General features: G+C 40.7%; 1 protein-coding gene and 1 pseudogene across 1 annotated transcript in view; both read left to right on the top strand.

Moving 5' to 3' along the window:
- Positions 1-16,271, top strand: part of CFAP54 (cilia and flagella associated protein 54) — a 310,761-nt gene that overhangs the window by 148,040 nt on the left and 146,450 nt on the right. Inside the window, exons 37-39 of the mRNA XM_067697614.1 lie at positions 3,691-3,911; positions 4,011-4,146; positions 7,707-7,815. Of these exons, the coding sequence (XP_067553715.1) occupies positions 3,691-3,911; positions 4,011-4,146; positions 7,707-7,815 (466 nt within the window). The remainder of the gene's footprint in view (positions 1-3,690; positions 3,912-4,010; positions 4,147-7,706; positions 7,816-16,271) is intronic.
- On the top strand, positions 2,126-2,628 carry LOC137202993 (translationally-controlled tumor protein-like; annotated as a pseudogene).

Consider the following 16,271-nt stretch of genomic DNA (forward strand, 5'->3'; position numbering starts at 1 on the left):
GAGCCCACATGCCATAACTACTGAAATCCACTCATCTAGGGCCTGTGCTCTGCAACAAGAGAAGCCACCACAATGAGAAGCCCTCACACTGCAATGAAGAGTAGACCCCGCTCGCCACAACTAGAGAAAGCCCGTGCACAGCAACAAAGACCCAATGCAACCAAAAATAAATAAATAAATTTATAAAAAAAAAAAAGCACTTCTGGGTTTAAAGAAACAGATTGAAAATAAAACAGTGAAAGAAAATAGCCTAAAATACGAAAATAGTAAACAAAAAAAGCTGGTGAGGCTATATTAATATTAGATAAAATAGTCTTCATATCAAGAAGTATTTTGAGAGAGAAAGAGGGACATTTCCTAATGAGAAGAAGCTCAATTAATCAGGAAGACATACTAATCATAAATGTGTATGCACCAAATAACAGAGATTCAGAATACACTCTGGACACCCAAAGCTTGAAGAGCTTCCTGTTTGGTGGACACATTGGTGTCGGATGGGTATCAGGCCCTGACTCCATAGAGAGAGGGCACAGAATCTCCTCATCTTGGACCCTTCCAGACCTACGTCTATGCACCTCTTCCTTTTGGCTGTTCCTGAGTTGTATCCTTTATAAGAAAACTGTATCAGTGAATTTTGAGTCATTCTAGGAAATGATTGAACCCAAACTTATAGCTCGTCAGTCAGAAGTGCGAGTGACCCTGAGACTTGTGGCTGGCATCTCCAGTGAGCACTGAGCCCTTAAACTGTGGAGTCTGACCCTGACACTGGGGTAGTTAGTGTCAGAAGTGACGTGCAGTACAAATTAAGATTGGTTGGAAACAGAGCACAAGGCACATGGTGTGTTCACCAAGATGTATCATATGCAGAGTCATAAAATAAGTCCTAATAAAATTTAAAAGACTGAAATCTGAAAGAGTGTGTTTTCTAACTGCTACATTATAAACAGATTAATATAATGTAGGAAGAAAAATCTCCAAATATCTGGAAATTAAATAACACAGTTCTAAATAATCCATGGGTCAAAGAAGAAAACACAAGGGAAATTTAAAAAGTATTTCAACTGATAATAACATATCAGAATTTGTGGGATGTAAATAAGCCAGTGCTTAACAGAAACTTTATGGCTTTAAATGTTTAGTAAATAAAAGATACAAATCAATCATTTAAGTGTTCATCTATGGGAGCTAGAAAAAGAAGAGTAAATTAGACCCAAAGAAAGTAAAAAGAATAATAGAAATAAGAAGAAATGAAGGAAATGGTAAGAGCAGAAATAAATTAGATATAAAACAACCCAGAAAATAAAGTCAGTAAATTAATCTTTTGAAAGTATTATTAAAATTGGCAGAATCTTAGGAATACTGATGAAGAACGGAAGTGAGAAAATCACAGATTACTAATACTAGTAATGAAAGAGGGATATAGCTACAGTTCCTATATATATTAAAAGAAAAATAAGGGAATGTCATGACCAATTTTTACTAATGAATTTGATAACTTAGATGAAATGGATGTGTCTATTAGAAAGTACAACTTAACAAATCTGACACAAGAAGTGATAGAAAAAATGAATTACCCAAATATATTAAAGAAATTGAACTCATAATCAGAAACCTTGACATAAAACTCTAGACCCAGAATATTTCCCTGCAGCATTCTAGCAAACACACAAGGAAGAAATAATAAATCATATACCATTTTTTTTTTAGAAGTGAGGTCAGCTTAACCCTGACAGATATGTCAAAAAGAAAAGTATGACTCAATATTACTCATGAACATAGACACAAAACTCCTTAATGAAGTGTTAGCAAATCAATCCCAGTAAGATATAAAATATGCAAATTATATATATAATATATACAAATGATGATCAAGGGGGGGTTAATCCCAGAAATGTAAGGTTACCATTTGAAAATCAATCAGTGTAATTCACCATATTAACAGGATACAGGAGAAAAATCACATGGCCATTGAAATAGATACAGAAAAGTATTTACAGAATTCGATATCACTTTTTCCACCTGCTCTCCCTCCCCCTCTGGTTTCACCATGCTCACTCTGAGCTCTGGGCACCTGCTAAGCCAGGGCAGCTGTCATCTCTCTCCAGCTGCCATCACAATTATTTACCAGGACCTCATCAGCCATCATGAGATATTCCCTGACATTTATAAGTTCCTGGAGATCGAGAGCGGGCTGTGCCTGGAGGTGGAAGGGAAGATGGTCAGTAGGACAGAGGATAACATTGATGGAAATGTACTCTGCTGTACAGTGCTTTCAGTACCCTAGGTGAAGGTACTGAAAGCACAGTAATCACTGGTGTTGATATTGTCATGAACCATTGCTTGCAGAAAATCAGTTTTAGAAAAGAGGGCTGTAAGAAGTAAATTAGAGTTTGCATGAAATCAATCAGAGGCAGACTTGAAGAACAGAAACCAGAAAGAGTAAAACCTTTTATGACAGAGGCTACAGAATAAATCAAGCACTTCCTTACTAATTTAAAAAACTACCAGTTTTTTATTGGTGAAAATATGAATCTAGATAGTGTGGTTGCCCTGCTGGACTCCTGTGAGGATGGTATGACCCCATTTGTGGTTTTCTTTATGGATGGCTTAGAAATGGAGAAATGTTAACAAATTTGGCAATAACTTTGGATCGATCACCTGTCATCATAACTGGCTGCCGCTTTTCATCCACACGGCATGAGGACTTAGACAAATGGGACTGATGTCATCTTGAGCTCCTTGACTTTTGATTATTAGATGACAGGGACGGAGCTCATAACATCAATAAAATGACATCTGTCTTTTATTGAGCATGTCCCGGGTGCCAGGCACTGTGCTAAGGAGGCAAAGTCACGTAGGTCATGTATGTCACACCTCTTATCCACATCTTCATAGCCTGACTTCAGGTACGCATATGGCATTTCACAGCCAGATGACTTTCAAGATCTCTTCCAAATTCAAGGACTGTGAATCCTATGGGAGGGAGGGGCTAGACTTGAGGTACTGTTTATTGGGCTATAGTCTGGCCAGTAGGTGGATCTAACAGGCTTTGCTTTGCCTCAGAAATTTCTAAGGGTTTACACAAATGCGTCAGGGACTTAGAGGAAATGAACACAACACTTACAGAGTACCTCTAACTTAGGCAAAAAGAGGGTCTTCTGGAAGATTTTCTTCTCCATAAGTTTGACCTTTTGCATTGGGGAATTGGACATATTATTCTACAACTGAATGTAACCAGTTTATTAGGGAAATTTAATTATTTGTGTATACTATAACCTGTTTTTCCTCAAAACGTTACCTTATTTATTGGTTTACTATCCTTACTTAAATAGTGACTATGTACCAGCAAGTATAGTAATGACTAGGCTTACGTGCTATTTACATTTAGGCTTAAATGATTAAAATTAAATAAACTTAAAAATCTAGTTGCACTAGTCATACTTCAACAGCTCAGCTTCCACATGTGCTTAGCGGCTTCTGTATGGAACCGCACAGATGAAGCACGTTTCCATCATTGCAGAAGTGCTGTTGGATGGTGTCATCAAGCTTTGATTTGCATAATAAAAATATTAAATTTATTTTCTGTTCAGTTCTTTTCCATGTTATATTTTTAGCTGTACATTCAGTGTTCAGAAAAAACATGTAGTAAAATCTGAAATTACACAATTTTTTTCCATGTGCTACTTGCAGACTGTTGAAGAAGGAGAGTTCAGTGTTCCAAGTTGCTATGGAGATATCAAAAATGATAACGGTGGTTCTAGCCTTACCTTTGAGCATCCTCTGGATGATGTCAATGTGGTTGATTTGAAATGGATCCACGACTTTGTATTAAAATCTCTGGAACTTGTATATCAAGTAGAAAAATGGGAAACACTTGTATCACTCGCCATTCAGTTCAATACAGTTTCGCAGTAGGTACCGCTGTAAGGGCAGCTAACAGGGGCAGACTTCACTGAGAAGAGTGTTTCTTTACTAACGTTTGTTTTTAATATATTTTTACCATTGTCTAGTGAGAGATATACAGAGCAAGTGACGCCACTCCTGGTGTACGCACAGCGCCAGCTTCTTCTACGAATATCCAAGTGCAAGGGCCCAGATATTACCCAACAGCCTTGCGTAAGATATGAGGCTGAATATGAACAGAAGGTAAGTTTGGCTCTGTTATTCATGCAGTGGTGATTTCTTATTAGTATACATGTAAATAGCAAGATTTGGGAATCAGATAAATGTTCCTATTTTCACTTAGGCATTTATCATTCAAATCAGCAAAACATTGTTGAGAGTTGCTCGGTGCCAGTATTTTCCAGATGCAGGGAAAACAAAAATAAAGTCCTGGTACACGGGAGCTTATATTCAGGCCAGTCAGGGCTGATTTACCCAGTAGGCATAGTGGGAACAGTGTCTAGAGCCACAGTACCTTTCTAGGAGCCACTAAATGTTTTAATTTCTTTTAAAATAAGAAGAAAAAAGTAACTTTTAGGTCAAAGAAAATGTTTCAGTTTTTACAATTCATCTATTTATGTTTATACCAAAGGAGCCATACAATATAATTTTTAATATTTTTTGATGGAGCAGTGGGCCCATGAAGGCAAAAGTGCCTAAGGCCCATGAGCATCATGGTGCAGCTTTAAGTTAGGTAGGGGGAGGGAAGAGGCATGTAAATTCTCTCATTTATTAACTTACTAAATATGTATTGACTCCCTAAGATTAGAGCCATTGCATTCAGATGTCCAGTGTGTGTCCTGCCTGAGGGCTCCTGGCATATGTTGGGGGTCCTGGATTCAGTCCGTGCCCCACACACCAGTCCATGTGGTGGGTTGCAGCCACCCAGCGAGGACTCCATTTTCTCCTTTTCACAAAGGTTCCTTATCGCCTTGGCATAGTCTATGTAGAGAGAATACAGTTTGAGTTCTCGCTTTATGGAGTTTAGTGTCAGAGGGGGTGGAGGTAGGGCCAGTTAATAAGCATGTAAACAGATAAAAAGATCTACGACCATCATAAATTCTCTGAGGAAAATAAAATAGGTCAGTGGGATAGAGATAGGCTGGGGTGGGGGGTAGAAAGTTGAGCCAAGGGGATCAGGAAGGCCCTTGGAGATGGAAACATTTAGTGGGAAGGGGCCGGCCATATGCTGGGAAAGAGCATTCCAGCCCAAGGGAAGAACAAGGGCAAAGGCCCTGAGATGGTACAGGAAGACGGCCCGCATGCTGCAGTGTAGCAGAGGAGGGGGAGGGGACAAAGGAGAGGCTGCTCCTTCTGAGTCTTCTTTGTTGCCTCTTCCTCCTTCTCCTCTCCTCCGCAATGTCTCAGTGTTCGTGTAGCCCAACACTCTGTTCTTGGTCCTCCTGTCTTCTCTATCCGCACACTCTCCCTTGGAGAGTTAATTCAATCTGTGGGTCAAAATTACATCTCCAGGCTAGACCTTTCTCGTGAATTCTGTGTTGACATATCTGACTGCCTGTATCAGTCAGGGTTCAGTCAGAGAAGCAAAACTAGTTAGAATTAACTGTCTGTTGATCTATCTATCTATCTACCTATCAAGATTCGTTAAAAGGAGTTGGCTTATATGATCATGGGGGCTCACTAAGCAAGTTCAAAATCCATTGGGTAGGCAGTTGGGATCATGAAAAGGAAGGAACCCTACAGGTGTGGCCAGAAGCTGTTCTCCATAGGCAGTCAGTGAGGGAGGATCCAGTGAGGAGAGAGCAGCTGTAGACCTGGATGCTGTTTGGAGTTTGGAGTCTGAAGACTTCCAGCATGTCAAGGACTCACCTGATTAGGTCAGGCCCACCTACGATAATCTCCCTAGCTTAAAGCCAGTTTATTAGGGACTTTAATTAGTATCTGAAAAATACCCTCACAGCGGCACCTAGATTAGTGTTTGATTGAATAACTAGGATGAAGTGTGTATACACTACACAATGGATGCTTCCCTTCCCATCATCCTCATAGTTTAGCCTAACTAAACTGACTCATCAAAAACCCATCACATTGCCTTATCAGCATCATCTCTTAGATGTTTAAGACTCTTCTCGAATTTGGCACATGTCAAGCAAACCTGTTCTGCCACGTCTTGCCCACATCAGTTGATGCAAACCTCATCCTCCTAGCTGCTCAGGCCAGACACGTTGGAGAGCATCCTTGACTCCTCTCTTGCTTTTACACCCCACGTCAGGTTTGTTACCAAATCCTCTCCCTTCAAAATAGATTCAGAATCTGACCACGTCTCGCTGCCTCCACCACTGCTGCTCTCATCCAGGCTACTGCTGTGTTTGCTTGGATTAATGCAATGACTTCCTAACTGTTTTCCTTGCTTCCAGCCTCCCTGAACTCCTGTCTCCAGCCTGTAGTCTATTCTTAATGGCAGATAGAACAGCCTTTTAAAAACCTGTCAGACCATGACATTCCTCTGCTTTAAACCCTGCAGTGGTTTCCCATCTGATTCAGTGTTAAAGTTAACATCTTCATCATGGCCTTAATGTCCCACATAACTCATCCCCCTGTGATCACCAGTAACTTGTCTCTGTTAACTCCCCTGCAGCTTTCAGCTGCTGTGTTCTTCTGTTCTTTAAGAAGACCCTACCCCAGGGTCTTTGCATTTGCTCTTCCCCTGCTTGGAATTGTGCCCGCCCCCCGCCAAATATCCACATTGATTTTTCCTGCAGCTTTTCCAGTCTTTGCTGAATATCACATTCTCTGTGAGGACTTTCATCATTACCTTATTTAAAATTATGTGTTGTTTGCTCTATTTCTCTCTATAGCGTTTATAGCTCCTTAGTATATTTTATAATGTACTCTGTATTTTGTTTATTGTCTCTCTGTTTCCACTAGAATAAGTTCCACAACAATAGGAATTTTTGCTTATTTTGTTCTCTGCTATATCATCTGTGAGCTTGGAGCAGTGCCTGGCACATAATAGGTATTCAATAAAGACTTTTAAATGAAGCTGGAGCGGTGGGAAGGACTAGGTCAAGTAGGGCCTTATTAGGCTGGGGGAAGGAATTTGCATTTTCTTAGACTGTCTTTACATCTCATTGTAGAAGTACCTACAAGGGACAATAAAGAAACAACATCTACATCAGACTGGGGTTCAAGGGTGGTTGTATTTTGAGCATTAGGTTAGTTCACTGGGGATGCTGGTGGGAGTGGACAAATGGAGACAAGAGGATGGTGGACTTTTAAAAGAATTACCTTATGTCTAAAAATGTCCTGTTTTCAGATATTTTACAACTTTAGGACTCAAGTATCTGTTAAAAATAGTTTAAACAAATACTACAGAGGAAGTTAGTTCTGGAAAACTTCACCAGGGAAATTTAAATTGTGTTAATTTTGAGTAGGGGGGGAAATCTGCCATTGAAAAAGCAGCCTCTATTTTAAATACGTTTCAACTTACATAATGGAAGATATATTTAGACTAGTGAATTTATAGAATATCAGAAAAATCATATTCTAATTGCTCTGCATAATTTGCCTAATGCTTTTCCAGCTGTGCTATACGGAAGAAATATGAAAAATTATGTAGCCACTTTTTTCCCCAAAAGTTCTCATAATTGGATACTACTCTGGAGCTTTTATTTATAGCATCTTTTTATATCTCTCTTTTTTTTTTTTTTTTACAAATGAAAAATACGATGAACATTTCAAGTAAGCCAAATTTTTGGCTATAAATACCTAAGTGATATTTGTTCTCTCCTTTCTTTTTTAAGATAACCTGCCGAAACTTCATTGGGAAGCAGCTCAAGATTAATCCTCTAACCAATGAAGTGACAACTATAGGACACGGGGAAGATTTCCTTAAAAATCTTATCTATTCAGGTTGGAACCAATTTTAGCTTCAAACTTTCTCTTTTCTTCAAAACAAGGTTTACTATTGTGTTCTGCATGTCAAGTCTTCCATAATTAAAGTGTTTGCAAAATTTCTTTTGCAGGTTTATTTCACTGAAAATAATCCATTTGATATTTACCATCTTATGTTGCTATAAATGTCACTTAAGGGAAATAAAACACATGTTTTTATTAGTTTAATCTGTTAGTTAAAGAAGGGAGATAAAAAGAGGGAGAAAGGAAACTGATGGGAAAAAATAAAGATGGGAAAAGACTGTTTTGCACATTTTTCCCTGTTTTTAATCTCACTTGGGAACTCTTTAAATTGACCTTTTGCTATTTTCTTTGTTCCATCTTGATGCCCGTAATAACTTCCATTTCCATAATCAATATAGATTGTACTTCTATTGGTGTTACCAAGGTTTAGTTGTAGGTCTTTTAACAAGAGTGCAAGAGAAGATCTGGGGACATCATGACTCCTTTGGTTTTAGCTGGTAAGCCCTTTTGGAATGTTCTGGTGGTGCAGCTTGTAGGAATGAGGCAATAGGATGAGATGAAAATGGAAATAAAGCCTTCTCTCAATTGCACTTTTCCTATGTTTTGGGTATAGGAAAGAAATGCAAGTCTTCCCTTTGAAGTGTTAGGATTCCTTCATTCATTTATCTGTTGATTTTGGTATGTATGTGTGTATGTATGTATGTATTCATTCATTCATTCATTTTTTGAGTAGGTCAGGCAGCTGTTCAGTCATTCAGCGAACATTTATTGAGTATCTACCATGTGTTAAGTTCTGTACTAGGCCCTGAGAATACAAAGATGAATGAGACTAAAGATTTGTTATCCGATTTACAGCCCCTTGAAGGAGACCGATAAATAAACCAGAGATTATAGCGTAGAGTAGTAAGGTCTATACTGTTATGACTACTGCTGCTGCTGCTATAAACAATAATAGTTAACGGCTAGCATCGCTTTTGAGAGACTCCATGTAATTTAGTGGGGTTAATGTAAAAGTAAAAGGCAAAAGCTGAGGTTAGAAAGGTTGGCAGGAGTTGGATAATAAAGGGTCTTAGAAGGTAGGATAAAGAGATTCAGCTTTATCCGGAGAGCTGAGGGGAGCTAGTGAGAAGGATGTAAAGAAGGAAGAGGAAATGATCATATTTGTGTTCTTGAACTTTCGGCAGCAGCATGGGGAAAAGGTTGGAAGGAGATCATGTGGAGGTAGGAGAGCAGCTGCTCCCAGCTTGTGTGTTACAGACATGATGAGGGCCTGGACTTAGATGGTGAGAACAGAGAGCTGGACAGATACGCACTCATTAGGTGAGGCGGATGGACGGGGAAGGGAGGAATTCAAGTTGCCTTGGTTTCTGGCTTGGGAGGCTAAATGGATGTGATATCTTCATTCTATAAACAAAAACAAAAACAGCAACAACAACAAAAAACACTGAAGGGAGGGGAAGCTTAGAGGAAAACATTTCTTTGCTATAACTGAGTTCAAGGTACCTGAATGATGGCTGAGTAGAATGATCCATTATATGATTGGATGTACCAGTGAGGCACTCAGCAGATCTGTAATTTAGTCACCAGTACATTGGTAGTGGTTGAAATCAGGGGCTTGTATGAGGTCACCCAGGGAGAGCTCTGTGGAGTATGGACCTGAGGATGGCCTCGCTTTGGAAGCTGTGCCAGTCAGAATGGGCTGGGCTATGTAGCAGTCACGAACAATCCCCAAATGTCATTGCCTTAGCACAAGGGAAAGTCTGTTTTTTGCTCATGCTACTGTATTCAGTGAGGTTGAGCAGCTCATCATCATGGGTTGATGGAATGTCCATCTCGACACAGGCTTCCATGATTGTTTTAGAGGCAGGAGGCAAAACACTAATGTTATCCTCTAGGGCAGCTAAACCTGGAGGTATACAGTAAATGGTTCAGAGCACAGCCTTTGAAGCAAGACCATGTGCATATACCATGCACTTTGTGCTAAGGGCTTTATGTAGATTGTCTTATTTCATTATTATAACAATCCCAATAAAAGAATTATTATTATGCATTGGACATCAGGCACTTTATGAGTATTAGTGCTTCGTGAGTATTAAGTGCTTTGCGAACGTTAGCTTAACAACTGTCTGATGAGGTAAGTTTGTTATTGTCCCCATTTTCCAGGCAAGAAAAAGAATGTATTTTATATATATTTTTATATTTTATGATTTTATATTCATGATTTATATATAAATCAGGTGGTGGCTCTTAAAGCTGATACTTGAAGTTGACTCATGTCACTTCTATTTTATTGGCTAAAGTCACATGGCCACATCTAACTTTGAAAGGAGAGGGAAGTGTGATGGTACTCTGTACCCCAAGGATAAAGAGATAGAATATGTGAAGAGCCCTAATGACTGTCATGGGAACAAGCAGAGAAGGAGCAGTATCTGAAAGAGATTGGGACATGGCCCAAGAGGTGGGAGGTACAGGAGATGAGAGTGGTACAAACCAGGCCAAGGCGAGAGAAAGTGTGAGTCAGCGGTCAGAGAGAGGTCACATAAGATAAGGACAGACTGTCTGTTGTATTTGGGAGCTCATTGTCACTGGCCTTTTTTCTGTCCTCGCCTTAGGGTCTTGCTCTAGCTGTTTCTCCTTCCTGAAGTACTCTACCCCCATCTAGATGCCTGTCTGATAAATCCCTCACCTCTTTAAAATCTTCGTGCACATCTCCAGTTTTCAATGGTGCTTACCCTGACTGTTCTGTTTGAAACTGCACCCTGCCTGCTTCCTTCCAATTCCCCTTACTCTAATAAATGTATTCTTTTTTTCCTGGAGCACTTATAACCACTTATCACACTGTATAATTCAGGTTTTTGTTGCATTTATTGATCACTAGTCTGTCTCCCCTGATAAAATGTAAGCTCTATGAAGTGAGGGATCATTGGTTCATTCATTGATATAATCTAAATGCCTTCATCAGTGCCTGACACATAGTAGGAACTCAATATCTACTTGTCAAATGAATGACTTTGTGACTTTGACAAGAGTCACTTCAAAGAAATGGTGGGGAGGGGAGTGGAACTATCTTGAGTGGGGGGTGCAGTAATGGTGAGCTGTGCCTGCACAGAGTCATTAAACGAGAGTTGCCTTTCATGAAGCTTCGAAGTGACAAGGAAGAGGGGGGGCAGGAGCAGCCAGAAGGAAAAGTAGAGCTCAGGACAGCTCAGGAGGGTTTTGTTTTGTTTGTGTGTCTGTTTTCAGTAGAAAAGAAGGAGCATATTTCTATATTAAATGAAAAGAGCCAGGAGAGGGGGAGAGCTCAGAGACAGGAGAAAAAGATATTTGATAGGGAAAGGAGCTTGAGGATAAACAAGGAAGAGAATGGAACATAGGGGACTTAGTCTTAGACAGGAGAGGGGGGACACCCCTGCCGCTAGGGCAGAAAGGAAGGAGAGAACAGGCCCAAATCAGGCAAATTTGTAGATGGTAATGGTAGGAGTTGAAGGCATCCTTACTGGGTACTGGAGATTTTTTTAATGAAGCAGGGGGTTGAGAGCACAGCCAAGGTTGATAGGGTAGGAGATTTCAGGAGGGATGTGAGAGGGTTGACCAGCCACTGAGAAAAATAGGAAAAGGGAGGATAGAAGGGCTGCAGAGCAGTGTAGAGGGTCTAGTTGAGTAAGGTTGGTGACCATGAACTTGTAGGTTTTACTGTTCATGATATTTTACTGTTCATGACAATTTACTGATAAATTGTCTTCTCATATTCAGTGAACAATGGGAGGACCATCTTCCTGTGGTCAATCACCTGTGACTAGTTCCAGTCAAAGAGCATGATTCTTCCTGGGTGTGTTCTCCTTTTCTTCATTTTGTCCATCAAACCTCTGGAGATTCCCCAATTTGGGATCCATAACTCAGAATGTGCTTTATACTATCCCCTCCATCCTAAAAAGAGCTGGCAACAAATGTGAGAATATGTGTCGAAAATGCTTGTTCTCAAAACGATGACTAGCATCTCAGGGCTAGGAGAAGCATACGTAGCAAAACTCTAGACCTGTGTGACCAGCAGGTGCTTACTGATGGTGGCCACAACATGTCAGAAAAGCACTTTGCCTGCCTATTGTTAAGTTCATTTGGAAAGGCAAGGTGGCAGGTGGTGGGACAGAAAGGAAGGCGGGGGGAATCAGGCTACAGTGGTCCTTTGGAATGGTTCTCGGTGGTGGTGGGGGTATAGCCAGTTTGAGCAATGAACAGAGCAGGAATATTCAAATAGATAAAATCTAAAAATTATTGTAATGGCAGTAATAATTGATTGAGCCAAGTACTTTATAGCTATTACCTTCTTTAATTTTAACCATCTTAGGAGGTAGATATTATTATGCTTATTATTACAGATGAGAAAATTTAGTCTTACTAGTGAGTACTGGAACCATGATTCAAACCCTGGTCCGTCTGATTGTTTAACCCATAAGGGCTCCACTAAGCTATCAGGTCTGTTCATCATTTGTCCCCTTGCAGGTTAGACTCTCTTCTAAACTTATAGCACTCAAGAAAAAATTGCTATGTCTCAGTAGTTATGGGGAGACAGATACTTTATTGTGACTTGTTATGATAGTTTCACAATTTTTAGATGATCCTGCATAGTAACTACAGGTTTTACATTGAGCAAGTATCATTAAAATCTTGGCGTCCACCTTAACAGCTCCTTATAAAACTGTAGGACCTCTGTGACTAGGAGCATAATCTGGCCTGGACTTTTGGGTTTATTAGGCAAATTTTTAGGATGCTGAATTCTTTTTCAGTATACTGAATTCAGATCATTAACATGTTTATAAGCATGATGGGTCTTATGTATATCACCACGACATGTCTGCAATTCTTAAAAGAATTTTTAAAAAGACCAAGTATACTTCTGATGGTTTCCACACCAGGTCACTGCTTTAGAACCTCATGGATTCCCTTTTGGCATAACAGCATTTGGTGGTAGTGCTTGATGCATTTAATTCTTCAGAGCAGGTATTGTAATGCCCCAGTGCTCGGTACCTTACAGATGATTTTTTGTGTGGATGAGTAACTTGCCTGCTTGTGAAGCTTCATAGGGGAGATAACTCTATGGATGTGCCTTTTATTGTGGCTGTTTTTGCATTCTGTCTGGGATCTCTTTCTTGAGTTTTGACCTTATTGGTATTTAAGTTCTCTAATAGGGTAATTCAGTCGTCAGGTGTGTTGGAATTTTGAACCCTTTGGCTGGCATGTTTTTTTAGTACCTCTGGGCATTTAGATTGATGTGACCAAGTGTGTAGAAAGCAGCCCAAATTTTGTATCACTCCCTGATCCTTCCTTGGTGAACGCATCTCTCTGGAGTCATTGGCATTTCAGTTTTAATATCTACACTGGTACAATGAGAGATGTAGTAAATCGAGTCTTTTTTCTCCTCCTCCTTCTTATTCTTACCTATTCCAAACCGTTGAGGCTGTTAGTGCCTTTAAAATAGCTTCTTGAATTATCCATGGAAGTTTTCATAGAGGAACCCCTTGAGACAAAGATGGCAGGACGAGGCCTGCAAAGCTAATATTTCCTTATTCCTTTGCATCATTGATCTCATGTAGGCAGCCACCAAAACACCAACAGAGCCCTAATTAGACTGTAAGGAAAAGATATGCTAGGCTTGAAAGAAGAAAAAAAAAGTAAAAGATAGTTAAGGAAAAAAACAAAGAGGAATGATTTATAAGCAGATAGTTGATAAAAAGTAGCAGGATGATTTTATTCAGACCTCATATTTTAAAGATGGCAGACATCTACTCTTCCTCTCATCCCTCTTATCACCCCCAATCACTGGCATGCCTTCGTGAATTTTATTCTAGAATGTAAGCTCTGGGAGAGCAGGGAGTGTGTCTGTTTTGTTCACTTGTACCTCCTCAGTGCCTAGCATGGTATCTAGTAATGGTACGTGCTCGATGGATATTTTTTAAATATATGACTGACGGTCATAATGTGAGCATCTGTCTGTTGAATGCTTCCTCCATGACCGGCGCTACGCTGGACACTTCACACACAGGTTAAAACAGTAACCCTTGGAGGTAAATATTGCCATCCCAGTTTTAATAGATAATTAAAATGAAGGCCTGGAGAAAGTAACTGTCTCAAAATATTAATATGTGAGAGCTTCCAGCTTCCTCCTTTTCCTTTGCTTTGCTGAACTTCTTTCCCTAATCTCACTCTCTATGGAGGAAAAAAAATGAAAGCCAAGCTCATGAATTCTGGCAAGAGAACGGAGAACCAGAGCAGAAACCTATAATCTTCAGGGTGTTGTGCATAAGGGTTGGGGTGGGAGGGGTAGGGGCATGGCTTGTCGGGGATGGTGAGGACTGTGCATGCTTAGAGGAGGGGAGATGGTGGAGACAGGATGGAGGGGACAGAAGAGTGAAGTTCGCAGGAAAAGAGCGAGATTACTGGGGAGTTAATAAAGAGCTACTGTGGCCTACGTATTTGATCCTCTTAAATGTGTGACAGGGAAGTGTGTCAAGAGTGAACTTGCTGGGGGAACAGATGCTCGTCTCCATGTGGCCATGTTCCTGGTTTGACTAGAGCCTCCAGCGTTTCTAGACGTGAGGGTGGTAATGAAAGATTTATCTCTGTGGCCATTTGAATGTGACCCTGTGTTGTGAATTCCATCAGGATCTCCCTGGGCTTACAAGGACCCCAGGCTTATTCCTGTCTTATTCTCAAAGTGTCTCTGTGCCCACGTTAGCAGGCCTCAAATTGGTGTCACTTCCTGTTCCCCAAATCTGATACCCTTTGGAAAACTAGTTGGGAAAGGCTTCAGACTTGAACCCTGATTTTCTCTCTTATCTCTTGTTAAGGGTTTAAAACAAGGGAATGTCCCTCAAATTCACCTTTCCTCCTTTGTAAAGTATAAGTGATATCTATCTCTGCTAGTTGTAAGGTGCTGTGAGGATTGATTGCGATTAATGCCTATGGAAGTGGTTATTAATAAAGTTTATCCCAGCCATTTAGCTTTGAAAACTGTTGTCATTCATTCATGTAACAAATATTTATCGAGCACATACCACGTAACAGGTATGTTATAGGCCAGGGGTGAATTCAGTGGACAAAATGGGCAAAAATTCCTGCCCTCATGGAACTTGCATTCTAGTGGCCAGAGACAATCAATAAACAAGTAAAACACATAGTACGTCAGAAGATAATGGGTGCCACAATTTTAAAGAGGGTGATCAAAGGAGGCCTCACTGAGAAGTTAATGGTTAAGCCATAAGCTTAAGGAGCTGAGGAATCAAGACATGGAGATATCTGAGGGAAGAATGTTCTAGATCAAAGTGAACCACTGTTGCCAAGACCCTCAGGTGGAAACATGCCTTGTGTGGGAGGGAGTGAGGGGGAGAATAGTGAGGAGATGGGGAGCTTGTTCATGTTGGGCCTTAGAGGTCACTCCAAGGGCGTTGGTGTTTGCTCTAGGTGATAAGGGAGCCAGTGGTGGGTCTTGGACAGGGACGTGACATGAAATAACTTACATTTTATTTTCTTTTAAATTATTTATTCATGTATTTATTTTTGCCTGCATTGGGTCTTCGTTACTGTGCACAGGCTTTTTCTAGTTGCGGTGAGTGGGGGTTACTCTTCATTGTGGTGCGTGGGCTTCCCATCGTGTTGGCTTCTCTTGTTGTGGAGCATGGGCTCTAGGTGCACAGGCTTGGTAGTTGTGATGCATGGACTTAGTTGCTCTGCAGCGTGTGGGATCTTCCTGGACCAGGGATCGAACCCACGTCCCCTGCATTGGCAGGCGGATTCTAAACCACTGCGCCACCAGGGAAGTCCTGAGAGAACTTACATTTTAAAAGGCATCCTCTGGTTGCTATGTTGAGAGTGGCAAGGGTGGAAACAGGGAGACTGGTTGGGGGCGGCGATGGCAGTAATTCAAAAGAAGATAATAGGTCTTTGGAAAACAGTGGAAGTGGGAGTGGAGAGTGGAGCTGGTGAGCGATGGTGGCACTCTGGATGTTTTCTGAAGAGGGAGCCTCCAGAATTTGTTGTGAATTTGACTTGGGGCATGAGATGGCATGAAGAGTCAAGGACGATTTCAGCTTTTGGCCTGAGCGACTGGAAAAATAGAACCATCCCTTAATAAGGTGGGGAAAGTCTATGGGAGGAGTAGCTTTTAGGGAGGAAAGATTCAGAAATCAGTTGGGAACCTGTTAAGTGTGAGATGTCTATTAAACGCACAGCGGAGGAGACCATTGGATAGATGAGTCTCAGGACTTCGGGAGAGTGGGGGCCAGAGATGGAAATTTGGGAGCCAGCAGCATGTGGATACTTAGACCCATGAGACTAGATGAGGTCATCAAGGGGGTGAATGTGCTACCAACCTGGCTTCTTGGCCTCTTTAATCAGTAGAAGTTGATAAGAGGCAGGATGAGAAATTCAGGCAAGGCTTTACTGGGACTCGTGCT

This window comes from Pseudorca crassidens, chromosome 11, assembly GCF_039906515.1.
Source record: "Pseudorca crassidens isolate mPseCra1 chromosome 11, mPseCra1.hap1, whole genome shotgun sequence".
In the NCBI taxonomy this organism is placed as follows: domain Eukaryota; kingdom Metazoa; phylum Chordata; class Mammalia; order Artiodactyla; family Delphinidae; genus Pseudorca; species Pseudorca crassidens.